The 27441-nt window shown below is 43.7% G+C and overlaps 1 protein-coding gene across 1 annotated transcript in view; it reads right to left on the bottom strand.

Moving 5' to 3' along the window:
• The window catches only part of LOC138652178 (phospholipase A2 inhibitor and Ly6/PLAUR domain-containing protein-like), a 52318-nt gene extending 28887 nt beyond the window's left edge, over nucleotides 1-23431 (bottom strand). The window contains exons 1-4 of the mRNA XM_069742945.1: nucleotides 23395-23431; nucleotides 21917-22030; nucleotides 12161-12307; nucleotides 10804-10944 (exon numbers count right to left, since the gene is read on the bottom strand). Coding sequence (XP_069599046.1) covers nucleotides 10804-10944; nucleotides 12161-12307; nucleotides 21917-22030; nucleotides 23395-23431 — 439 coding nt within the window. The remainder of the gene's footprint in view (nucleotides 1-10803; nucleotides 10945-12160; nucleotides 12308-21916; nucleotides 22031-23394) is intronic.
• Nucleotides 23432-27441: the final 4010 nt, after the last annotated feature.

The following is a 27441-nucleotide window of genomic DNA, read 5'->3' as shown; positions in this document are numbered from 1 at the left end:
CAGAATTGGCAGAATATGCATTGCAGGAGCTTGCTTGCCCGGCAGCTAGTGTCTTATCAGAAAGAGTATTCAGTGCTGCAGGTTCAATACTAACAGAAAAAAGGACTCGTCTGGCTACCCAAAATGTAGATGATCTAACCTTCATTAAAATGAACCACAACTGGATTTCGAAATCTTTTGCCCCACCTTGCCCGGCTGACACCTAGCTTTCCTATGAAAAGGTCTTGCCTGTGGACTATTCTGAATGCCTTTTCCAATCTCGTAATTTTCAGCACCTGATTGTCCAGCATACGACATGTTTACACCTCACTAAATGGCCAAACTCCCCACACGGGGCCGTGGTATCGACACTTGGCGACAGCACCCGTGAGAGTGCAGTTTGTCTGAAGAGGTGGGTGAGCCCGCTTTTGGTCGACGGCACTGCCACTGGGTCCCTCCTAGTACAATAAAGTGTCTCTGGCGGTGGTGGTGCGCACCCAACGTCAGACACACCGTTGTAATATGAGGGGCCCTGGGCCTGTACCGCCGGCCACAAGACAGTTTCCCCCCACCCCAGCTCAAACAGTGCTCTACCACTTGCAAAATTATCTCACAGCTCCACCAATGTTTAGTCTATGCGCTGACATCCTTCAATGCCTGCCACTGACAATACCATTGTATTGACATTTTTGTTATGTTAGGCCTTCGATGCCTGTCTGTGGTCACTCCTTCCACTAGGCCTCCACTGACCACACCACTGCTGCCCGTGTACCCCTGGAACCAATTTAAAATTGCCTACAGCCATGTGTTATTATTTTAGGCCTTCGATGCCTGTCTGCGGTCACTCCTTCCACTAGGCCTCCACTGACCACACCACTGCTGCCCGTGTACCCCTGGAACCAATTTAAAATTGCCTACAGCCAGCCCAATTTTTTTATTTTAGGCCTTCGATGCCTGTCTGCGGTCCATTCTTTCAACTACTACTACACTGACCAGGGCACTGCTGCCCGTGTACCCCTGGAACCAATTTAAAATTGCCTACAGCCATGTGTTATTATTTTAGGCCTTCGATGCCTGTCTGCGGTCACTCCTTCCACTAGGCCTCCACTGACCACACCACTGCTGCCCGTGTACCCCTGGAACCAATTTAAAGTTGCCTACAGCCAGCCCAATTTTTTTATTTTAGGCCTTTGATGCCTGTCTGCGGTCCATTCTTTCAACTACTACTACACTGACCAGGGCACTGCTGCCCGTGTACCCCTGGAACCAATTTAAAATTGCCTACAGCCATGTGTTATTATTTTAGGCCTTCGATGCCTGTCTGTGGTCACTCCTTCCACTAGGCCTCCACTGACCACACCACTGCTGCCCGTGTACCCCTGGAACCAACATCAGAAAATATAAAAATAAGTATTTTGCTTATAAAAAAGAAAATACTGGAGAGATATCAAATGCAGACATTTTAACATTAAAAACAAACACACAACTAAAATCTGGTACAGTACTAAAAATGGCCACCAGCTACAATTACTTTCTCCTGCAAGTAGTTAACTGAAAGGTTTTTTAAATTGAAAACACAGATATGGCATCCACCGAGTGTTGTCCTGTCGCGTCTTCTTTATATTATTGCCGAGAAGATGCAAAACAATGAAAATAATAAAATCATTAATTACCAAAATAATAGAGAAAGTCAACACCACATTGCAAATAAACATTCATTCCAAATAAAGAAGCAGGGCGCGTCCGAGGGTGAGTATATACCTAATAAGAATATAATCACCCTCGGACGCGCAATGCTGATTTCCAACAGCCTTCCTTCCTAAGAATCAGCCCTTCCGTGGTGTAGAGAGACGTTGTGTTACACTCCAAGGTGTTCCCCAGGTTGCCTTTCCTGAGCTTCGATCTTCCGGCTCTCGTTTAGTAGTTGTTGGAAACTACGCTGCATTAGGCCTTCAAATTGGGTATGGGGTGTAGAGAGAGGGTGTGTTACACTCCAAGGTGTTCCCCAGGTTGCCTTTCCTGAGCTTCGATCTTCCGGCTCTCGTTTAGTAGTTGTTGGAAACTACGCTGCATTAGGCCTTCAAATTGGGTATGGGGTGTAGAGAGAGGGTGTGTTACACTCCAAGGTGTTCCCCAGGTTGCCTTTCCTGAGCTTCGATCTTCCGGCTCTCGTTTAGTAGTTCTTGGAAACTACACTGCATTAGGCCTTCAAATTGGGTATGGGGTGTAGAGAGAGGGTGTGTTACACTCCAAGGTGTTCCCCAGGTTGCCTTTCCTGAGCTTCGATATTCCGGCTCTCGTTTAGTAGTTGTTGGAAACTACACTGCATTAGGCCTACAAATTTGGTATGGGGGAAACATTGGCGCATCTGCGGTCCCTCCTTCCTCTAGGCCTCCACTGACCTGTCTACTGCTGCCCGTGTTCCCCTGGAACCAATTTTAAATTGCCTACAGGCAGCCCAATTTATTATGTTAGGGCTTCGAAGCCTGTCTGCGGTCCCTCCTTCCACTAGGCCTCCACTGACCTGTCTACTGCTGCCCGTGTACCCCTTGAACCAACATCATAAAATAAAATAAAAAGTATTTTGCTTATAAAAAAGAAAATACTGGTGAGATATCAAATGCAGACATTTTAACATTAAAAACAAACACACAACTAAAATCTGGTACAGTACTAAAAATGGCCACCAGCTACAATTACTTTCTCCTGCAAGTAGTTAACTGAAAGGTTTTTTAAATTGAAAACACAGATATGGCATCCACCGAGTGTTGTCCTGTCGCGTCTTCTTTATATTATTGCCGAGAAGATGCAAAACAATGAAAATAATAAAATCATTAATTACCAAAATAATAGAGAAAGTCAACACCACATTGCAAATAAACATTCATTCCAAATAAAGAAGCAGGGCGCATCCGAGGGTGAGTATATACCTAATAAGAATATAATCACCCTCGGATGCGCAATGCTTATTTCCAACAGCCTTCCTTCCTAAGAATCAGCCCTTCCATGGTGTAGAGAGACGTTGTGTTACACTCCAAGGTGTTCCCCAGGTTGCCTTTCCTGAGCTTCGATCTTCCGGCTCTCGTTTAATAGTTGTTGGAAACTACGCTGCATTAGGCCTTCAAATTGGGTATGGGGTGTAGAGAGATGGTGTGTTCCACTCCAAGGTGTTCCCCAGGTTGCCTTTCCTGAGCTTCGATCTTCCGGCTCTCGTTTAGTAGTTCTTGGAAACTACACTGCATTAGGCCTTCAAATTGGGTATGGGGTGTAGAGAGAGGGTGTGTTACACTCCAAGGTGTTCCCCAGGTTGCCTTTCCTGAGCTTCGATCTTCCGGCTCTCGTTTAGTAGTTCTTGGAAACTACACTGCATTAGGCCTACAAATTGGGTATGGGGTGGAGAGAGATGGTGTGTTCCACTCCAAGGTGTTCCCCAGGTTGCCTTTCCTGAGCTTCGATCTTCCGGCTCTCGTTTAGTAGTTCTTGGAAACTACACTGCATTAGGCCTTCAAATTGGGTATGGGGTGTAGAGAGAGGGTGTGTTACACTCCAAGGTGTTCCCCAGGTTGCCTTTCCTGAGCTTCGATCTTCCGGCTCTCGTTTAGTAGTTCTTGGAAACTACACTGCATTAGGCCTACAAATTGGGTATGGGGTGGAGAGAGATGGTGTGTTACACTCCAAGGTGTTCCCCAGGTTTCCTTGCAATTGCTTCGGTCTTCCGACTCTCGTTTAGTAGTTGTAGAAAAGTACACTGCATTAGGCCTACAAAATGGGTATGGGGTGGAGAGAGATGGTGTGTTACACTCCAAGGTGTTCCCCAGGTTGCCTTTCCTGAGCTTCTATCTTCAGGCTCTCATTAAATTGTGGTTAAATGGAACAACTGCATTTGGCGTACTAGTTGGTTTGGGGCCTACTATAGGTGTCTGCCACTCCTTGCTGTTCTCCTGGTTTCCTGTCCTGAAATTCCATTTTCAGGCTCTCGTTAAGTAGTTGTTAATGTTAGACTGCATTTGGCCTACTAGTTGGGTTGGGGCCTACTATCGGTGTCTGCCACTCCTTGCTGTTCTCCTCCACTGAACAAAGCTGTGCCGCCTGTTTACTACGGTTGCCAATTTTGAACTGCATTTCGACTACTTACTGATTTGGCCCTACTCTCTGTGTCAGCCTCTCATTCCAGTTGTCCTCCACTGCAATGCCCCCTGATTAGTCCTGTGTTACCAATTTTGAACTGCATTTAGCCCACTTTATTATTTGGGCCTATATCTGTGTTTCCACTTCATCGTGCCCATTGCCCAGCCAGTGATAGATGAGTCTGCTGGTACATTGACCCATAACGCAACATTCCCCGTGCATGCTACACAACAACATTGTGACCCTGCTGAAAGTCAGGTTGCTCTTCCCGCATACCATACCACCTTACACGGGGACAAAGAGGAAGGTGCAGATGAAAGTGCAGGTTCCTTCATCAGGTGGGGGGAGGAATACTAGTTGGCGACGTCACTGGCACAGGGCCTCTCATAGTACGCAAAAGTGTTGCTGCCGGTGGGAGGCGCCCCCGCCGTGCAAACACACCGCTGTACTTTGAGGGGCCCTGTGCCAGTGCCAATGCCAACAAGTGGGCCCCCCCTGCTTGCTCAGGATCACAGCACTTGCAAAGTTGAAATACTTACCTCTCCCTGCTCCACTGCCGTGACGTGGTCCAGATTTCCTGGGCCCACTAATTACTTGAACCAGCCCTACCCCACACAACTTTAGCCAAATGACCCCCAATTTCAAATGCCTTCCAATTATTATAAGGTAAATTACGCTTGACAAGCTTCATTAAGAAGAATGGATGGTTTTGACATTAAAATGGGCACTCTAGGTGTTTTCCTGGCCCCCACTCACTGCCGACTATGCTGCCCCATTGACTTGCATTGGGTTTCGTGTTTCGGTCGATCCCGACTTTACGTCATAATCGGCCGATTTCACTCGACCCGACTTTTGAGATAGTCGGGTTTCGCGAAACCCGGCTCGACTCTAAAAAGGTCAAGGTCGCTCAACTCTACTGCTTTGGCCTTGCGACGATACCTCCACATTTGCTGCAGGTGGTGTGGTAAACGGTGTGCTTACAGTGAGGGAAGGAATGTAGTGTTGCTGACTAGCTTCATTGTGAGCGGGTGCAACAACGTTACGGGACGTTTGGTTGTTAGTCCAGGCTTGCAAGTGCATGGTGGTTAAATGTCTACGCATGCAACTTGTATTTAGATTTTTCACATTCTGACCTCTGCTAAAGGTCCTTGAGCATTTCTTACAGATGACTTTGCACTTATCATTCAGATCTTGGTTAAAAAATTGCCAGACTGCACTCTTCCTACTATCGAATACCTTTTCAGGCATTGCACACTGAGCTACTTTAACCGGATGGCCACGCTGTCCTACAACTGTTTTTGGTTTTGACACACGTTTTTGCCCAGATACGGGCCTGCCAGATGAAAGCTGTTGCGATGTTGATGCCTGCTGCGGCTCCTCCTCCGCTTCAGAGCTACTGCCTGTGGCACCCTGTTCCCCCAATGGCTGCCAATCGGGGTAAACAACTGGGTCATCTATGACCTCCTCTTCTATGTCCTGTGCACCTTCCTCTGTGTCACCGTGTAAGCCGGTGCTATAGCATTCAGGACGGGGCACCATAGTCTCATCAGGGTCAGATTCTGGCTCAGTACACTGCGAGGGCAATGTTGTGTTCTGAGTCAATGGAACAGCATAATAATCTAGCTGTGGCTGTGCATCTGTGCACTCCATGTCCGATTCATCTTGTAATGGGCATGGCCTGTTAACAATTTCCCTTTCTAACCCAGGCACGGTATGTGTAAAGAGCTCCATGGAGTAACCTGTTGTGTCGCCTGACGCATCCTTCTCTGTTGTTCTGGGTGAAGGACACAAGGGAGCGACTTGTTCCTGACCGGGAGCATCCACTTACGACGCATTGCTTTTAAATTTTGCACTTTCCGAAGAGGAGGCGAAAGAGCTAGAGGCAGAGTCAGAAAGGAAAGCCAAAACTTGTTCCTGCTGCTCCGGCTTTAAAAGCGGTTTTCCTACTCCCATAAAAGGGAGCGTTCGAGGCCTTGTGTAGCCAGATGATGACGCTGGCTCAACGACTCGAGACTTAGGTGCTATATTGCTTTTCCCATGACCACCTGATGCTCCACCACCACTACCATCATTACCAGCTGGCAATGACCGACCAAAGCCATGACCTCTTCCACCAGACTTCCGCAATCTTGGAAAAATGTTACCAAACTAACAAACGTTATATGGTACTGTAAAACCAGTTAGAAGGTGTACGTAAACTTGTTGTGAGTTTAAATCTCCCTTTATAGGTGTGTGAGACAGCAGGAAAAAATCAGGCCCACTGTATTACACTACAGTTTGAATGGCAGAAAGTGGATGACAGATGCCACAAACAGGACTGACGCAGCTGCACTCAGTGGCAATACAAATCTCCCTTTGTTATGTGTGGGAGACAGCAGCAAAAAATCAGGCCCACTGTATTACACAACAGTTTGAGTGGCAGAAAGTGGATGACAGATGCCACAAACAACAGGATTGAGGCAGATGCACTCAGTGGCAATACAAATCTCCTTTTTTTATGTGTGGGAGAATGCAGGAAAAAATCAGGCCCACTGTATTACACTACACAGTTTGAGTGGCAGAAAGTGGTTGGCAGATATATAAAAAAAATACAAGGGCTGTAGAAGAATTTCAATCTCCCTACAATGATCAAAGAACAAGTATGGCAGCAATAAAAAGGACTGCTGCACACAAGAGTGTGGACAAAGAAACAAGAGAACTGTGCAGAAAAGAAGGAGCAACAGGATTTTTGCTTTGAAAAAAGCAGTTGGTTTGCACAGCAGCATACAAACAGCAATGCAGCTATCATGGAGCCTTATAAGCTACAGAGCTGATGCACAGAAATCTAGCCTCAACTTTCCCTGCAAAGAAAAGGTGGTGTTGAACAGTGGAAATCGCTACAGCACAAGCGGTTTGGGGGTTAATCTTCCCTCCCTAACGCTATCCCTGCTTCAGACGAAGCTACAGCAACCTCTCCCTATGCTCATATCAGCAGCAGTAAGATGACGGTCGGCGGGAACGCCCTTTTATAGCCCCTGTGATGCCGCAGAAAGCAAGCCAATCACTGCAATGCCCTTCTCTAAGATGGTGGGGACCAGGACCTATGTCATCACGCTGCCCACACTCTGCGTCCACCTTCATTAGCTGAGAAATGGCTCTTAATGTGTCATATGAAACGCGACCTTGGCGCGAAGATCGCCGACCATGTGGCCGATCCCACACTGGGATCGGCTTGGGTTTCACGAAACCCGACTTTGCCGAAAGTCGGCGACTTATGAAATTGACCGATCCGTTTTGCTCAACCCTAGTCCCAGGCCAAAGGTGTAAATGGAGAAGAGCAGGGGCCCAAGGACTGAACCTTGCGGGACTCCGACAGAGGCGAGGTGAGGAGGTGGTTTGCTTATTTTTTTTTCTATTTTCAGAGAACCCATTTAACAATTAGTTTTTTTTTTTAATCCCTTCCCGACGTGGCCACTTTCCATTTTTGCGTTTTTATTTTTCGGCCCTTTTTTCTCCGAGAAATAACTTTTTAGTTTTTCTTTCCTCATAGACGTATCATGGCTTGTGTTTTGCAAGATGAGTTGTACTTTTGAATGAAACAATTTATTTTACAACACAATCTACTGGAAAATGAGAAAAAAAATCCAAGTTAGAAGAAATTATGTAAAAAAAGCAAAACAAAACTTCTAACATCGTTTTTTTGGGAACTGTTTTTACGATGTATATTTTGTGGTAAAAATGACATTGCAAAATAATTTTGCTCATCAGTTTGATTATGGCAATACCAAACATGTCCAGCTTTTTTATTATTTTGGCAGTGAAAAAAATTAGAAATATGCAAAAAAAAAATGTGTGAGGGTTCTATCGTCATTTTCAGAGACCCGCAATGTTTTTATTTTTTCAGTCAATGGTGTTGTGTGATGGTTTATTTTTTACAGGACGAGACAACGTTTTTATTGATTCCATTTTGGGATAGATGTTTTGATTGCTTGTTAGAGCATTTTTGCTGGACATGCAAAAATTTAAAAAAAATTGTTTTTCTTGATTTTTTTGTTTATGGTGTTTTACAAATCTGGTTAATTACCGTATATACTCGAGTATAAGCTATAAGTATAAGCCCACTTTTTTGGGCTGAAAGTCCCCCTCTCGGCTTATACTCGAGTCATACCCAGGGGTCGACAGGTGAGGGGGAGCGGCATATTCATTACTGTAATGAGCGGTAACGGTGACTGCTCAGTACAGGAAGAAGCTGCAGCGTCGGAGAAGCAGGGACTGCACAGCGCCAGGAGCAGGTAAGTATAACGGGGAGGGGAGCGCTGCGCTGCGCGATAGTCACCTGCTCCTCGTTCTGGCGCCGCTCCATCTTCAGCAGTGGCGCTCAGGTCAGAGGGCGCGGTGACGTAGTTAGTGCGCGCCCTCAGCCTGAACGTCAGTGCTGAAGATGGAGTGGCGCCGGAAAGATGAGCACGTGAATATTGAAAGCGCCGGGGGCCTGAGTGACGGAGAGGTGAGTATGTGATTTTTTATCACAGCAAATGGTGCAAGTGTCTGTATGGAGCATCTATGGGGCCATAACATTTGTGCAGCACTATATGGGGCCATAACGTTTGTGCAGCACTATAAGGGGCCATAACGTTTGTGCAGCACTATATGGGGCCATAACGTTTGTGCAGCACTGTATGGGGCCAAAACGTTTGTGCAGCATTATATGGGGCCATAACGTTTGTGCAGCACTATATGGGGCCATAATGTTTGTGCAGCACTATATGGGGCCATAACGTTTGTGCAGCACTATATGGGGCAAGTGTCTGTATGGGGCCATAATCAACGTTTGTGCAGCACTATATGGGGCAAATATCTTTATGGAGCATCTTATGGGGCCATAATCAGCATTTGCGCAGCATTATATTGGGCAAATGTGTCTATGGAGCATCTTATGGGGCCATTATTAACCTTTATGCAGCATTATATGGGGCATATTTTGTATGGAGCATCTTATGGGGCCCATCATAAACTGTATTGAGCATTATATGGGGCTCCTGATTCAATATGGATATTCAAAAACATTTAACCTACTGATGTCTCAATTAATTTTACTTTTATTGGTATCTATTTTTACTTTTGACATTTACAGGTAGCTGCTGCATTTCCCACCCTAGGCTTATACTCGAGTCATTACGTTTTCCCAGTTTTTTGTAGCAAAATTAGGGGGGTGGGCTTACACTCGGGTTGGCTTATACTCGAGTATATACGGTATTTTTATATTTTAATAAAGCAATTTTTTATGAAAAAAGCGATATCAGATATATTTTTTTAATTTTGTTATATTTTTATTTTTCAATGGTTGAAAAGCGTGGAGATTTGAACTATTATGTTTTTTTTTTATATCTTTTTTAAACATTTTCTTTTACTTTTCCTTGTTCTTAATAGTCCCTTTAGGGGACTATAATCTGATCACTTGTGCTATATAGAGCAGTACTGTAGCATTGCTGCACACAGTATAAAGCACAGTCTCCTTTGTAGCCCAGCCACAGGCATGGTTTCAAAGGAGCTTTGTAATGACAAGCACGGGAGTCTTCAGCAGACCCCTGGCTGTCACAGCAACCCATCGACAACCCGCGATCAAATAACCGGCATGCCGATGGGAGCAAGGAATGATGCACTCCATTGTTGGCATGTGTTAAATGCCGCTTTCAGAGTTTGACAGTGGCATTTAGCAGGTCAACATTAGCAGTCGGAGCTGTTAGAGGCAGGTTCTGAATGTAATACGCAGCTATCTCCTGCCGAGTATGGAGCGGGCTCAAGCCCGTGAGCCCGCTCCATACTCTTGCTTCTGACTTGCGCTGTGCATGTATGGCTCATGTCGTGAAGGGGTAATAATATGCCCAGCTCATAATTTTGCTGACCTTGCAATGTAGAAACACCTAGTGCTCACTGTTTCTAAAATCATACCTGAAAGGTTAATAATAATAATAATAATTTTTATTTATATAGCGCCAACATATTCCGCAGCACTTTACAATTAAGCAGGGACATGTACAGACAATAAATTCGGTACGAGTTAAGACAATTTAAACAGTGACATTAGGGGTGAGGTCCCTGCTCGCAAGCTTACAATTTAGAAGGAAATGGGGGGACACAATAGGTGAAAAGTGCTCGTTATTTCAGGTCCGGCAATTATAATAAATAGGGATTTTCATATAAAGCTGCATGATCTGGTCATCAGGCCGTGTGTTTAAGTGCAATAGTCAAGTATCAAGTGCAGTTATCGTGTGCATGTAGGGTGTGGAGACAGATGAATAGTAAGGTGCAGATTCAGAGTAATATTTGGAAGGAGGGAACAGGGTAAAGTTAGTTTACCGAGTAGTTGATGTGGTAGGCTTGTCTGAAGAGATGGGTTTTCAAAGCGCACTTGAATAGGTCGGGGCTAGGTATCAGTCTGATCGTCTGGGGAAGTGCATTCCAGAGAGCTGGCGCAGCACGAGAGGAGTCTTGGAGACGGAGGTGCGAGGTTCGGATTACAGGGGATGTTAGTCTTAGGTCATTTGTAGAACGGAGGGCACGTGTAGGGCGATAGACGGAGATGAGAGAGGAGATATAAGGCGGTGCAGAACTGCGGAGAGCTTTGTGGGTGAGAGAGATGAGTTTATACTGGACCCTGTAGCGAATGGGTAGCCAGTGTAGGGTTCATCAATATTGGTTTTTGGTTTCCTTTACCTGTTATTTTTGTAGTTTGGAGAATACACATGTCCTCATCTCCGGTGCATTGCATAGTATCGGAAGTGTAACACCAGGTGGAGTCAGGGGATGTGCAGGTTCGGCAGACCAGTCCATTCTGGGTAGAATTCCGTGATGGTACTAGAGCCGAAGAGGAGAAAGAGAGAAGAAAAAACAGGTCTTAACGCTATATTGTTTTCCATGTATGAATTTATGAAGAACTTTGATCATTCCTTCAACCTTCTATTTGGTAAAAAGTTAATCCTTCTGCCAAAGATGACAGTATTAACAATGACAACAATTTTATTTTGCCCAGGATTCCCCTCTTCTGGGAAGTATTTTTACAAGATTTTTTGATTCGTCTGTGGAAATTGTTGCCTTCATACAGAAGAAAATTTGTAGGGTCAGACCTTGATGTTGGGTGGATCACAATCTCTAGTCTTGGATGGAGCTGACGTCCGGGCTCTGTTGGCCACTCATATTCTTCCTTCCATGCCTATATGGAGCTTGTGCACTGGGCGCAGTCATGGGGAACAGAAAAGGGTCTTCCCCAAACTGTTCCCACAAAGCTGAAGCTACAATTGTCCACAATGTCTTGTGCTGAAGATTAAGATTTCCCATCACTGGAACTAAGAGGCTGATGTCGACCTCCGATAATGGTCCCTAGCATTATCCCCCTCCAACATCTGTACTTGGTCATGGGGTAACGTCCTCCTGGTGTAACCAAACCCAGACTCCTCCATCAGACGCAGATAGATTAATGTGATCCATCACTGCACAGAACACGTCTCCTCCAGAATCCAGTGGTGGCATCTTTACACCAGTCCATTCGATGCTCGGCATTGTCCTTAGGGATGTGAGGCTGCATGCATCTGCTCAGCCATGAAGCTTCCGGTGGGGGTGCCGTGTTTGTGCTGAGGAGGTCTGGATTTTGCAGTTATGGGGTCAGTAGAACAGTGATAATTTTTCTGCCCTTTGCTCCTCAGCAGTCAGTCACTACCTTCTTTAACTTTACAGGGGAGTTGCTGCGGATCCTTTCACTTCTCAATAATATCTCTCACATGCTGGAAGATTCAGGAGGAAGAAATGTCATGAACGGACTTGTTTCCCCGGTGGCTCCTACTACAGGACCGTGCTGGTATCAGTGAGCTCTGCACCACCAGCCGTTCTGTCACATGGTAGTAAAGGCAGATGGCGCAGGGCTGGAGGTTACACACTGGGGGGCCAAGGGGCTGTATTTTATATACCAGTGTCAAAGGGGCCATAAGATATACACTGGGGACAATGGGGCTGAAGGAGAAACAATGCAATATTTCCTTATTTAAATTATAGGTACAAGTAGAAACAAATGACTTACATGAAGGAGTTAAAGGAGCACAGTTCTCAAAGTGGCAACATGAAATCCCCATTCTGTATTTTATCTGCTGTATAGTCATGCTGCCTATGAAGCCACATTCAGATGAAAGTGCGCAAGTCCTGACCACAGTCCCGGCCGTCGATCCACCTACAAATAATCATAGCAAATCATTTTAATTCCTACAGTGACACCACAGGTTAAATACAGGAAAGATATATATCTTGGTACCGTGTTCGCCAGTAGATAGAAAAATATTTAGAATTGAGAGTCCTCAGTGGTTGATACCTTTTAATGGCTAACTGAAAAAGATGGTAACACATTGCAGCTTTCGAGACTACACAGGTCTCTTCATCAGGCAAAGACTAAAACAAATTCTGAAGAATCACATATTTATGCACAACATAGCATAGAAAAAAAAAGGGAAAAACCATGGATAAACCAGGTGACATGAAGCAGAATTACCATGAGTGATAAACAGTTATGTCCATAAATATTGGGCCAGTTCTTAGATAAGGATTGTTTTATTGGGGTCTGGTTCTGTTGTGATGACCCCTCATAGTCTGAGGGGCAAGTTCCTTAGTTGATGTAAAAAGACCTAAATCCATGCGACACATTCATTCCTGCAGTGAGACGGTCAAAGGTCGTCATCAGTTTATATTCCCAGACTCTTCTGTCTCTCTGAGATTTGAAGTTACCTTTTAACACAAGTAATTTTATGTCCATAATGTTATGATTTGGGAGACAAAACTATATTGCCACAGGTAGATCCATTCTTTTTTCTCTTATTGTGTGGCGGTGAGAATTCATTCTTGTTCTAAGCTTTTGCCCTGTCTCCCCCACATACAGACCCCCAGTTGGACATTTAGTACATATACAGGTCCTTCTCAAAAAATTAGCATATAGTGTTAAATTTCATTATTTACCATAATGTAATGATTACAATTAAACTTTCATATATTATAGATTCATTATCCACCAACTGAAATTTGTCAGGTCTTTTATTGTTTTAATACTGATGATTTTGGCATACAACTCCTGATAACCCAAAAAACCTGTCTCAATAAATTAGCATATCAAGGAAAGGTTCTCTAAACGACCTATTACCCTAATCTTCTGAATCAACTAATTAACTCTAAACACATGCAAAAGATACCTGAGGCTTTTATAAACTCCCTGCCTGGTTCATTACTCAAAACCCCCATCATGGGTAAGACTAGCGACCTGACAGATGTCAAGAAGGCCATCATTGACACCCTCAAGCAAGAGGGTAAGACCCAGAAAGAAATTTGTCAACAAATAGGCTGTTCCCAGAGTGCTGTATCAAGGCACCTCAATGGTAAGTCTGTTGGAAGGAAACAATGTGGCAGAAAACGCTGTACAACGAGAAGAGGAGACCGGACCCTGAGGAAGATTGTGGAGAAGGACCGATTCCAGACCTTGGGGAACCTGAGGAAGCAGTGGACTGAGTCTGGTGTGGAAACATCCAGAGCCACCGTGCACAGGCGTGTGCAGGAAATGGGCTACAGGTGCCGCATTCCCCAGGTAAAGCCACTTTTGAACCATAAACAGCGGCAGAGGCGCCTGACCTGGGCTACAGAGAAGCAGCACTGGACTGTTGCTAAGTGGTCCCAAGTACTTTTTTCTGATGAAAGCAAATTTTGCATGTCATTCGGAAATCAAGGTGCCAGAGTCTGGAGGAAGACTGGGGAGAAGGAAATGCCAAAATGCCTGAAGTCCAGTGTCAAGTACCCACAGTCAGTGATGGTGTGGGGTGCCATGTCAGCTGCTGGTGTTGGTCCACTGTTTTTCATCAAGGGCAGGGTCAATGCAGCTAGCTATCAGGAGATTTTGGAGCACTTCATGCTTCCATCGGCTGAAATGCTTTATGGAGATGAAGATTTCATTTTTCAGCACGACCTGGCACCTGCTCACAGTGCCAAAACCACTGGTAAATGGTTTACTGACCATGGTATTACTGTGCTCAATTGGCCTGCCAACTCTCCTGACCTGAACCCCATAGAGAATCTGTGGGATATTGTGAAGAGAAAGTTGAGAGACGCAAGACCCAACACTCTGGATGAGCTTAAGGCCGCTATTGAAGCATCCTGGGCCTCCATAACATCTCAGCAGTGTCACAGGCTGATTGCCTCCATGCCACGCCGCATTGAAGCAGTCATTTCTGCCAAAGGATTCCCGACCAAGTATTGAGTGCATAACTGAACATTATTATTTGATGGTTTTTTTGTTTGTTATTAAAAAACACTTTTATTTGATTGGATGGGTGAAATATGCTAATTTATTGAGACAGGTTTTTTGGGTAATCAGGAGTTGTATGCCAAAATCATCAGTATTAAAACAATAAAAGACCTGACACATTTCAGTTGGTGGATAATGAATCTATAATATATGAAAGTTTAATTGTAATCATTACATTATGGTAAATAATGAAATTTAACACTATATGCTAATTTTTTGAGAAGGACCTGTAATTAAGTACACCACATTAGATGTGACACAGCTGAAAGTTCCTGGTATCTTGTAGTCCTGATGTGAATTGGGAATCTTTATCTTGTCCGTGGTCATTATAAATGGACAGGTTTTACATTTTTTCTGGTTGCAAGGAAAGGTTCCTGCAGCTGTTGGAGAGGACAGGGAGCTCTTGACATTTATGCTTCTTAGATTTGGGGGCTGCCTAAAACACAGTAGTGGGGGGTCTGGAAAAATGGATTGTAAGCGGCATCTTTTTGCAGTAAAGGTTGTAATTTCCGTGCAGCTCCCCTTAGCACCTCCAGATTTGGATTGTAGGTAACCACTAGAGGCACACGGTTATTTTCTTCTTTAGCTTTGTAATGTAGCAGGTGATTCCTTGATATTCTGGTGGCTCTTGTGATCTGGTTTTCAATTGTTCTTGGATGGTAGCCCTGATTCAAAAAGGTCTTTCTGAGGCGACCAAGGTGCTCATCCCTATCCATGTGGTTGGAACATATACGATTGTATCTGATGGCTTGGCTGTAGACAATAGAGTTTTTTATGTATTTTGGATGGAAACTGTCCAATTTAAGGTATGTTGGACGGTCGATTGGCTTCTGATAAAGGGATGTCTCTATTTTTTTGTACTGCAGCTTAATGATGGTGTCCAAAAAGTTAATTTCAGTGCAGGAGTAGTTGAGTGTCAAGTTGATGGTGGGATGAAATTGATTAAACTGTTCATGGAACGTCTTTAGCTGCAGCTCAGACTCCGTCCACATGATTAAAATGTCATCAATGTAGCGGTGGTACGCCAGAGGCCTGATGGGACATGAGGACAAAGTTGCTTTCAAGCTTGGCCATGAAAAGATTTTCATACTGTGGGGCCATTTTACTTCCCATTGCTGTGCCAGTCTCCTGTAGATAGATCTTCTTGTCAAATTCAAAGTAATTGAATTGTGGGTGAGGATGAATTTTATAAGTTTCACCACAGAATCCGCATCGGTCCCTGTTTTCCAGGAAGAATTTGCAGGCATGTAATCCATCCTGGTGTTGGATATTGGAGTACAAAGATTCCACATCCATGGTGGCCAGGATGGTTCCTTCTGGTAGAGGACCTATTGTTTATTCAATAGGTCAGTTGTGTCCTGAATGAAGCTGGGTGTATCCTTTACCAGAGGTTTAAGAATACCCTCTATATCTTTTTACATCAACTAAGGAACTTGCCCCTCAGACCATGTGGGGTCATCTCATCACAACAGAGCCAGACCCCAATCAGAGGACAATAAAACATTCCTTATCTAAGAACTGGCCCAATATTTATGGACATAACTGTTCATCACACATGATAATTCTGCTTCATGTCACCTGTCGTATCCGTGTTTTTTATTCTATGCTATGTTGTGCATAAATATGTGATTCTTCAGAATTTCTTTTAGTCTTTGCCTGATGAAGAGACCTGTGTAGTCTCGAAAGCTTGCAATTTGTTACCATGTTTTCAGCTAGCCATTGAAAGGTATCAACAACTGAGGACTCTCAATTCTAAATATTTTTTTACCACAGGTTAAACTGAGTATTACACAGTGCCCATTTAAATCAATGGGTTTTCTGATGGATAAATTAAGTCCTCCAGAATGAGAGACTCTACACTCAGGCCAAGAGATTTGGAGCCTGAACAGATAAATCTGTTTTAACAATATCAATTTCTATAATACGATTTATGGAAATGGATTTTCTATAGTCTAACAACCCCTTCAATTCATTGTAGCATGGTGATGAGAGATGGGAGGTCTACATTTTATCTTAGTCCCTCCAATACATAACATGAACATAAAGGTTTTTTTTGAGAAGCATTACTACAGTAGAGTATGAAACTGGAGTCGAAACGTTGCTAATTTTATGATGATTGAAGAATATAGAACTAGAAGGAGGCCGGATGCTATCGCATGAGGAGGGCGGTAATGTTGCGATGGGGGCAGGCTTTACAGCGTTGAGAATCTCTCCCTCACATGTGCTTAGTCACCTATCCACATGGGGGCAGGCTTTGCAGCGTTGAGAATCTCTCCCCCCCCTACATTTTGTGAGGTAAAATATTTTTTAAAAACAGTCAGTGAAATATTTTACCTCACAAAATGAATCCACTGTGATCCCCTGCTGTAATGTCAGTATTGTCTTTTGCTTTCTCCCCTGCCCAGGAGATGTGGTGTGCTCTGTACACCGTCAGACACAGACAATTTTTAATATGAATTTTCGTTCGTGGGAAAACCCCTTTAATGTGACCGGCTTCCTTTGCCTGCAGACACGTCGCGCATCTGCCGCCAGGATCAGCCGAATGATTCACTGCACCTGCGCGTAATTCACGCAGGCACAGTAATACAGACTGCCGCCATCTTTGTGCAGACAGACAGCGGCGATCACATTAAAACTGTGCATGCTCTCCTCCTGTACAAAGATGGCGGCGGTTAGTGAATCATTCGGCTGATCCCGGCGGCGGGGTGTTCGCAACGTTTTCCGCTGGTGGTATCACGCAAGAGGCTGCGTGAGTGTGTGAGTGTGTGTGAGTGAGTGTGAGTGAGTGTGAGTGAGTGTGTGATTGTGTGTGTGTGGTGTGTACGGCGTAGAGAGTGTGTGTGTGAGTGTGTGTGTGTGTGGTGCAACTGTGTTCCGCTGGTGGTACCGCTCGATAGGTTGGCACCAGCAGCAATTTCCATATTGGGACACCCATCACTTGGGTGTCGCAATATGGCAGTCGGTGAACGTCCTCAGCTTGGAATTCTGGGATACAGTTGGTGACATCTGGACGGAACAGGAAATGAAAATATTTCAAGACAATTATATAAATAAGAACATTACTTTTTGATACCATATACCCAGTGAAGTGCTGTGGTTCATTCTACTTTTTGAAAAATGAACATTAGTGCAACCTATAAAATACTTATTGTAATACCAGGGATTCAAGCTTGAGGAGGATAATTTGCATATTCCAGGTGCCTTCTGGGAAAAGCGAAGAGTCTCCCTCAGCAAGAAGATCGTTGGGTACAGCCGGGACCAGCTGCTTGGAAAGCATCACCAAACCGCCTTACGGCGCGCGAATTTTTGCCTGTAGCACATTATTGCAAGAAAGCTTGGCTGAGTAGATTACACAAGAAGGAAAACACACAGCAAGTCAGCAGGATCTAGGAGCAACATGGCAGATGTGACAACCTACATGGTGAGCTGCAGCATGTGCTACATGTTCACAGATCGACCAGAAGAAGAATCCAATTTCACCTGTCAGAAGTGTAGACTAGTGGCCCTTTTAGAAGAAAAGGTGCGGGGTCTGGAAGAAAGAATAGCAACTTTGAAACTCATCAAAGAGAATGAAGACTTCCTAGACAGAACAGAAGCATCTCTACTGGTCACAGAAGGTGAAAAAAGTGTCAGAGAACCTCCAAAAGCCGATGAGTGGAAGCATGTGACCAAAAGAAGCAAGAAGACCATGGAGAAATCAACCACACAACTGAAGAACCGATATCAAATCTTTGTAGAGGATGAAGATGGCACACCTAAGAATGAAGCAATACCAGCAAGCAAAAAAGAAAAGGGCACACAGCAACAAGTGACAGCAAAAAGTACAGCCAAGAAGCAACGAAGAGTGGTGGTGGTGGGAGACTCACTACTGAGAGGCACAGAAGCAGCCATCAGCAGACCGGACATAACCGCAAGAGAAGTATGCTGCCTTCCGGGTGCGATGATCAAGGATGTGACCGATAGGATACCAAAGCTCTTCAGCTCCAAGGACGTCCACCCATTTCTTCTGATACATGTTGGCACCAATGACACGGCAAGGAAGGACCTACCGACAATCTGCAAGGACTTTGAAGAGTTGGGGAAGAAAGTAAAGGAACTGGATGCACAGGTAGTTTTTTCTTCTATCCTTCCAGTAGACGGGCATGGCACCAGGAGATGGAACAGGATCCTTGATGCGAACAACTGGCTAAGACGATGGTGCAGACAACAAGGATTTGGATTCCTGGACCACGGTGTGAATTACTGGTATGATGGACTCCTCGCCAGAGACGGACTACACCTCAACAAACCTGGGAAACACACATTCGCCAGAAGACTCGCTACACTCATCAGGAGGGCGTTAAACTAGAAGAAGAGGGGACGGGAAGAAAAACATTAGACTCGAACAAAGAAGACCCAGGAAAACATACTCAGAAGAGAGCTAAGAACATTTCTAAAACAATCCACAGCGAGGAGATTGGAACAAAACAAAATCCTCTAAACTGCATGCTCGCAAACGCCAGAAGCCTGACAAACAAGATGGAAGAACTAGAAGCAGAAATATCTACAGGTAACTTTGACATAGTGGGAATAACGGAGACATGGTTAGATGAAAACTATGACTGGGCAGTTAACTTACAGGGTTACAGTCTGTTTAGAAAGGATCGTAAAAATCGGAGAGGATGAGGGGTTTGTCTCTATGTAAAGTCTTGTCTAAAGTCCACTTTAAGGGAGGATATTAGCAAAGGGAATGAGGATGTCGAGTCCATATGGGTCGAAATTCATGGAGGGAATAATGGTAACAAAATTCTCATTGGGGTCTGTTACAAACCCCCAAATATAACAGAAATCATGGAAAGTCTACTACTAAGGCAGATAGATGAAGCTGCAACCCATAATGAGGTCCTGGTTATGGGGGACTTTAACTACCCGGATATTAACTGGGAAACAGAAACCTGTGAAACCCATAAAGGCAACAGGTTTCTGCTAATAACCAAGAAAAATTATCTTTCACAATTGGTGCAGAATCCAACCAGAGGAGCAGCACTTTTAGACCTAATACTAAATAATAGACCTGACAGAATAACAAATCTGCAGGTGGTCGGGCATCTAGGAAATAACGACCACAATATTGTACAGTTTCACCTGTCTTTCACTAGGGGGACTTGTCAGGGAGTCACAAAAACACTGAACTTTAGGAAGGCAAAGTTTGACCAGCTTAGAGATGCCCTTAATCTGGTAGATTGGGACAATATCCTCAGAAATAAGAATACAGATAATAAATGGGAAATGTTTAAGAACATCCTAAATAGGCAGTGTAAGCGGTTTATACCTTGTGGGAATAAAAGGACTAGAAATAGGAAAAACCCAATGTGGCTAAACAAAGAAGTAAGACAGGCAATTAACAGTAAAAAGAAAGCATTTGCACTACTAAAGCAGGATGGCACCATTGAAGCTCTAAAAAACTATAGGGAGAAAAATACTTTATCTAAAAAACTAATTAAAGCTGCCAAAAAGGAAACAGAGAAGCACATTGCTAAGGAGAGTAAAACTAATCCCAAACTGTTTTTCAACGATATCAATAGTAAAAGAATAAAAACTGAAAATGTAGGCCCCTTAAAAAATAGTGAGGAAAGAATGGTTCTAGATGACGCGGAAAAAGCTAACATATTAAACACCTTCTTCTCCACGGTATTCACGGTGGAAAATGAAATGCTAGGTGAAATCCCAAGAAACAATGAAAACCCTATATTAAGGGTCACCAATCTAACCCAAGAAGAGGTGCAAAACCGGCTAAATAAGATTAAAATAGATAAATCTCCGGGTCCGGATGGCATACACCCACGAGTACTAAGAGAACTAAGTAATGTAATAGATAAACCATTATTTCTTATTTTTAGGGACTCTATAGCGATGGGGTCTGTTCCGCAGGACTGGCGCATAGCAAATGTGGTGCCAATATTCAAAAAGGGCTCTAAAAGTGAACCTGGAAATTATAGGCCAGTAAGTCTAACCTCTATTGTTGGTAAAATATTTGAAGGGTTTCTGAGGGATGTTATTCTGGATTATCTCAATGAGAATAACTGTTTAACTCCATATCAGCATGGGTTTATGAGAAATCGCTCCTGTCAAACCAATCTAATCAGTTTTTATGAAGAGGTAAGCTATAGACTGGACCACGGTGAGTCATTGGACGTGGTATATCTCGATTTTTCCAAAGCGTTTGATACCGTGCCGCACAAGAGGTTGGTACACAAAATGAGAATGCTTGGTCTGGGGGAAAATGTGTGTAAATGGGTTAGTAACTGGCTTAGTGATAGAAAGCAGAGGGTGGTTATAAATGGTATAGTCTCTAACTGGGTCGCTGTGACCAGTGGGGTACCGCAGGGGTCGGTATTGGGCCCTGTTCTCTTCAACATATTCATTAGTGATCTGGTAGAAGGTTTACACAGTAAAATATCGACATTTGCAGATGATACAAAACTATGTAAAGCAGTTAATACAAGAGAAGATAGTATTCTGCTACAGATGGATCTGGATAAGTTGGAAACTTGGGCTGAAAGGTGGCAGATGAGGTTTAACAATGATAAATGTAAGGTTATACACATGGGAAGAAGGAATCAATATCACCATTACACACTGAACAGGAAACCACTGGGTAAATCTGAGAGGGAGAAGGACTTGGGGATCCTAGTTAATGATAAACTTACCTGGAGCAGCCAGTGCCAGGCAGCAGCTGCCAAGGCAAACAGGATCATGGGGTGCATTAAAAGAGGTCTGGATACACATGATGAGAGCATTATACTGCCTCTGTACAAATCCCTAGTTAGACCGCACATGGAGTACTGTGTCCAGTTTTGGGCACCGGTGCTCAGGAAGGATATAGTGGAACCATAGAGAGTACAAAGGAGGGCAACAAAATTAATAAAGGGGATGGGAGAACTACAATAACCAGATAGATTAGCGAAATTAGGATTATTTAGTCTAGAAAAAAGACGACTGAGGGGCGATCTAATAACCATGTATAAGTATATAAGGGGACAATACAAATATCTCGCTGAGGATCTGTTTATACCAAGGAAGGTGACGGGCACAAGGGGGCATTCTTTGCGTCTGGAGGAGAGAAGGTTTTTCCACCAACATAGAAGAGGATTCTTTACTGTTAGGGCAGTGAGAATCTGGAATTGCTTGCCTGAGGAGGTGGTGATGGCGAACTCAGTCGAGGGGTTCAAGAGAGGCCTGGATGTCTTCCTGGAGCAGAACAATATTGTATCATACAATTATTAGGTTCTGTAGAAGGACGTAGATCTGGGGATTTATTATGATGGAATATAGGCTGAACTGGATGGACAAATGTCTTTTTTCGGCCTTACTAACTATGTTACTTATTGGGGAATCTTATTGAAAGATTTTACAGCAATTCTAACATGGATTTTCAAAGTACATCAGCTTCCATATGTCTAAAAAATCTATTCATTAATGTAGAAAGTTCATATTGTGATATGTAATCATATAACTCACCAACACCTATTTCTGTATATGCGGTGCCACAAGCTTGACCTGAAGAACAAATCACGCTGTTGCCTGTACATGTAGATGTTGTAGACGTACACTGTGTACATGAGAGGGCATAACCTAAATCACAAACAGCACATCAGTCAGCACTTTGCTCTACTACAATGTTATAGTATTTACCAACACATTTTGGAACTGATTCAAAAGTATTCTTAGTTTACATTATTTTATAACTTTATTATTATTAATAATAATAATATTAATAATAATTAGAGATGGATGAACCCGATCAGTAAAGTTCGGGGTCTGTAGCCAACACCTACTGCTTGAGCACGGACCCCGAATATGGACTTCACCAGGAAGAATTTGCTGTGTATCTCGGACGGGACTCACTAATGCAAGTCAATGGATGTGAGAAAAAAAATGTACAGCACTCACACCATGTGAGTGCTGTCCGTTTTTTACGCACAGGTGTCCTTTGAAAAGCCGGCAATTCATATGCGGCTACTGTAAAAATCACACTGACAGGTTATAATAGAAAAGATAGAATAGATATATACACATAGAATACATACATATATATATATATATATATATATATATATATATATATATACATGTCAGTAACACACACACACATATATATATGTATTGATATTACATAGAAAAAGAGATAGAAGAATAGCTGGTAATTAATTTGCCAGGTTCTGTAAATTCACTGCAGGAGCCAACAGGATAAAAGAGATGGATTACATACAATAAATACATACAGAATAAGTAGATATATAGATATCAGTGACAAATACAATTAGTACAGTGTGTGTGTGAATTAGGGGACATGTATGTAATTAATAAAAGATTAGCGCAATTTTCAAAACCAGCAGATGTTTATAGCCTGGGAAGGGGGTAATACCCATGGAACTTCCCAGGCTATTAATATCAGTTCACAGCTGTATGCTTAGCCTTTACTGGCTATTAAAATGGGGGACCCTCCAAAAAAAATGATGTGGGGTTCCCCCATAATTAATAACCAGCAAAGGCTATGCAGATAGCTGCAGGCTTATATTAATAGCCTAGGAAGTGACCATGGATATTGGTCCCCTCGGCTAAAAACATCAGCACTCAGTCGCCCCTGAAAAGGCCCATCTGTAAGATCCGCCAATTCCAGCACTTAGCCTCACATTTCCCACTTGCCCTGTAGCGGTGGTAAGTGGGGTAATAGTTGGGGTGTTGATGTCACCTTTGTGACATCAAGCCCCAAGGTTAGTAATGAAGATGCACCAATTAGATGCCCCCATTACTAACCTCATATAGTGAAATAGTAAATAAAACTCAGACACCCATTAAAAATCCTTTATTTGAAATAAACACAGAGACTCCTTTATTGTTCTTAATTAAACCATACTTACAACATCTGCTAATTTCCCGAAGCCCTCAATCTCCTGTAATCAATAAAAAATAATAAACCAACAATATACCCATACCTGTCCGGCGTTCAATCAGTCCCACGCTGTAATCCATACCTGGGGTATATACAGTTTGCAACCAGGACGGTGCTAATGCGATCGTCCTGGCTGCAAACTACTGGGGAATGAATGAAATGCTGCTAGTTCAGCATCAGTGACTAGCAGTGCCGTCACTAAGTCTGCGCTCCCTCACAGCCTGAACACAGATGAACTTTTGAGCATGGGAAAATGCCAGCTGATTTTCCCACGCTCAAGAGTTCAGTTTGGGTCAGGCTGTGAAGGAGCACAGCATCAGTGACATCACCTCTATTCACTAAAGCTGTTCTCACAGCCGGCATGAACTGCTGTGACTTCAGGACCATAGGATAATGCCAGGGATGAGGTCACAGCAGTTCATGCTGGCTGCAAGAACAGCTTCAATGAATACAGGTGATGTCACTGATGCTGCTCTCCCTCACAGCCTGACCCAAACTAAACTCTTGAGCGTGGGAAAATCAACTGGCATTTTCCCACGCTCAAGAGTTCAGGCTGTGAGGGAGCGCAGCTTCAGTGATGTCAGCGCTAGTCACTGAAGCTGTGCCAGCAGCATTTCATTCATTCCTCAGTAGTTTAGAGCCGGGCCAGATGCATTAGCACCACTCCCGGTTGTAAACTGTATATGGATTATGGCGTGGGACTGACTGAACGCCGGACAGTTATTATGGGTATATTGGTGTTTTTTTATTTTTTATTTTTTACAGGAGATTTGGGGCGTCACATGGATTAGCAGTAACAATAAAATGGTCAAACTGTGTTTATTGTTTTATTTTATTAAAATACTTTTTTCAGGCTGTGTCTTTTTTTAACCCATTAACAACTATAGGATTAGTAATGGATAGGTGTCTTATTGACACCTCTCCATTACTAAGCCGGCTTGATGTCATTTTACAATACAATGGTGACATTAGCCCCTATTACCCCATATGCCACCACTCCAGAGCAGAGGGAATACAGATGCGCCATTCCTGGGTCAGCAGTGAGCTGGTGTTTGTAGACAAGGGGGGACAATGACCAAGGTCCCTTCCTAGTCTATGAATATCAGCCCGCAAGCTGTCTGCATAGCCTTTTCTGGCTATTAATTATAGGGGGACCTCACATCATTTTTTTGGGGTCCCCTATTTTAATAGCCAGTCAAGGCTAAATATACAACTGCCGGCTGATATTCATAGCATGGGAAGATCCATGGGTATTAACCCCTTCCTAAGCTATGCACATCGGCCCCCAGTCGCTGGCTTTCCCTCTCTTGCACAGAAAATTGCGCTGGAGCCACGCCATTTTTTCCCCAAAAAGATTCTTTTATTAAATACATACAGTTAGGTCCATATATATTTGGACAGAGACAACATTTTTCTAATTTTATTTATATACATTACCACAATGAATTTTAAACAAAACAATTCAGATGCAGTTGAAGTTCAGACTTTCAGCTTTCATTTAAGGGTATCCACATTAAAATTGGATGAAGGGTTTAGGAGTTTCAGCTCCTTAACATGTGCCACCCTGTTTTTAAAGGGACCAAAAGTAATTGGACAGATTCAATAATTTTAAATAAAATGTTCATTTTTAGTACTTGGTTGAAAACCCTTTGTTGGCAATGACTGCCTGAAGTCTTGAACTCATGGACATCAACAGACGCCGTGTTTCCTCCTTTTTGATGCTCTGCCAGGCCTTCACTGCGGTGGTTTTCAGTTGCTGTTTGTTTTCGGGCCTTTCTGCCTGAAGTTTAGTCTTTAACAAGTGAAATGCTGCTCAATTGGGTTGAGATCAGGTGACTGACTTGGCCATTCAAGAATATTCCACTTCTTTGCTTTAATAAACTCCTGGGTTGCTTTGGCTTTATGTTTTGGGTCATTGTCCATCTGTAGTATGAAATGAGGACCAATCAGTTTGGCTGCATTTGGCTGGATCTGAACACACAGTATGGCGGCTCTGAAGACCTCAGAGTTCATTCGGCTGCTTCTGTCCTGTGTCACATCATCAATAAACACTAGTGACCCAGTGCCACTGGCAGCCATGCATGCCCAAGCCATCACACTGCCTCCGCCGTGTTTTACAGATGATGTGGTATGCTTTGGACCATGAGCTGTACCACGCCTTCGCCATACTGTTCTCTTTCCATCATTCTGGCAGAGGTTGATCTTGGCTTCATCTGTCCAAAGAAAGTTCTTCCAGAAGGGTTTTAGCATAGTCCAGTCTAGCCTTTTTATTCTTGAATCTTGTGAGTGGCTTGCACCGTGCAGTGACCCCTCTGTAGTTACTTTCATGCAGTCTTCTCTTTATGGTAGATTTGGATATTGATACTCCGACCTCCTGGAGAGTGTTGGTCACTTGGTCGGCTGTTGTGAAGGGGTTTCTCTTGACCATGGAGATTATTCTGCGATCATCCACCACTGTTGTCTTCCGTGGGCGCCCAGGTCTTTTGGCATTGATGAGTTCACCAGTGCTTTCTTTCTTTCTCAGGATGTACCAAACTGTAGATTTTGCCACTCCTAATATTGTACCAGTTTCTCGGATGGGTTTTTTCTGTTTTCGCAGCTTAAGGATGGCTTGTTTCACCTGCATGGAGAGCTCCTTTGACCGCATGTTTACTTCACAGCAAAATCTTCCAAATGCAAGCACCACACCTCAAATCAACTCCAGGCCTTTTATCTGCTTAATTGAGAATGACATAACGAAGGGATTGCCCACACCTTTCCATGAAATAGCTTTGGATTCAATTGTCCAATTACTTTTGGTCCCTTTAAAAACAGGGTGGCACATGTTAAGGAGCTGAAACTCCTAAACGCTTCATCCAATTTTAATGTGGATACCCTCAAATGAAAGCTGAAAGTCTGAACTTCAACTGCATCTGAATTGTTTTGTTTAAAATTCATTGTGGTAATTTCTATAACCAAAATTAGAAAAATGTTGTCTCTGTCCAAATATATATGGACCTAACTGTACATGTCCCCTAATTTGTACACACACTATACTAATTTCATTGGTCACATACAGCTATATATCAAACTATTCTGCATGGATTTACTGTATGTAAACGATGTCTTCTATCCTGTCGGCTCCTGCATTGATTTTACAGAAGCCGACAAATGAATTACCGGCTAATCTTCTATCTATCAGTCTATGCAATATAAAGATATATTATTATTATTATACATTTTTATAGCGCCATTTATTCCATGGCGCTTTACATGTGAATATAGACAAGTACATTAAACATGAGCAAATAAGGCACACGAGTACATAAGGAGGGCGGACCCTGCCCGCGAGGGCTCACAGTCTGCGGGGGATGGGTGATGAAACACTAGGAGAGGGTAGGGCAGGTTGTGCGGCGGTTCAGTAACTTCAGGATCATTGCAGGCTGTAGGCTTGTCGGAAGAGGTGAGTCTTCAAGTTCTTTTTGAAGGTTTCTATGGTAGGCGAGAGTCTGATGTGTTGGGGTAGAGAGTTCCAGAGTATGGGGGAAGCACGGGTTGGATTCGGTTGTGGGAAGAAGAGATGAGAAGGGAGTAGAGAAGGTGGTCTTGAGAGGATCGGAGGTTGCGTGTAGGTAGGTACCGGGAGACTATGTCACAGATGTATGGAGGAGACAGGTTGTGGATGGCTTTGTATGTCAGTGTGAGGGTTTTGAATTGGAGTCTCTGGGCGATAGGAAGCCAGTGAAGGGCTTGACATAGGGGAGAGGCTGGGGAATAGCGGGGAGACAGGTAGATTAGTCGGGCAGCAGAGTGTAGGATGGATTGGAGTGGTGCCAGAGTGCTAGAGAGGAGTCCAGAGAGTAGGAGGTTGCAGTAGTCGAGGCGGAAGATGATAATGGCATGCACTAGCGTTTTAGCGGTGTGGCGGTCAAGGAAAGCGCGGATCCGGGAAATATTTTTGAGTTTGAGATGGCAGGAGGAGGCAAGGGCTTGGATATGTGGCTTGAAAGAGAGGGCAGAGTCGAGGATCACCCCGAGGCACCGGGCGTGTGGGACTGGGGAAAGTGAGCAGCCATTGACATTGATGGATAGGTCTGGTGGAGGGGTAGAG

The sequence above is a fragment of the Ranitomeya imitator genome, chromosome 10, assembly GCF_032444005.1.
Source record: "Ranitomeya imitator isolate aRanImi1 chromosome 10, aRanImi1.pri, whole genome shotgun sequence".
Lineage (NCBI taxonomy): Eukaryota > Metazoa > Chordata > Amphibia > Anura > Dendrobatidae > Ranitomeya > Ranitomeya imitator.
This window is presented reverse-complemented; position numbering and strand designations above follow the sequence as displayed.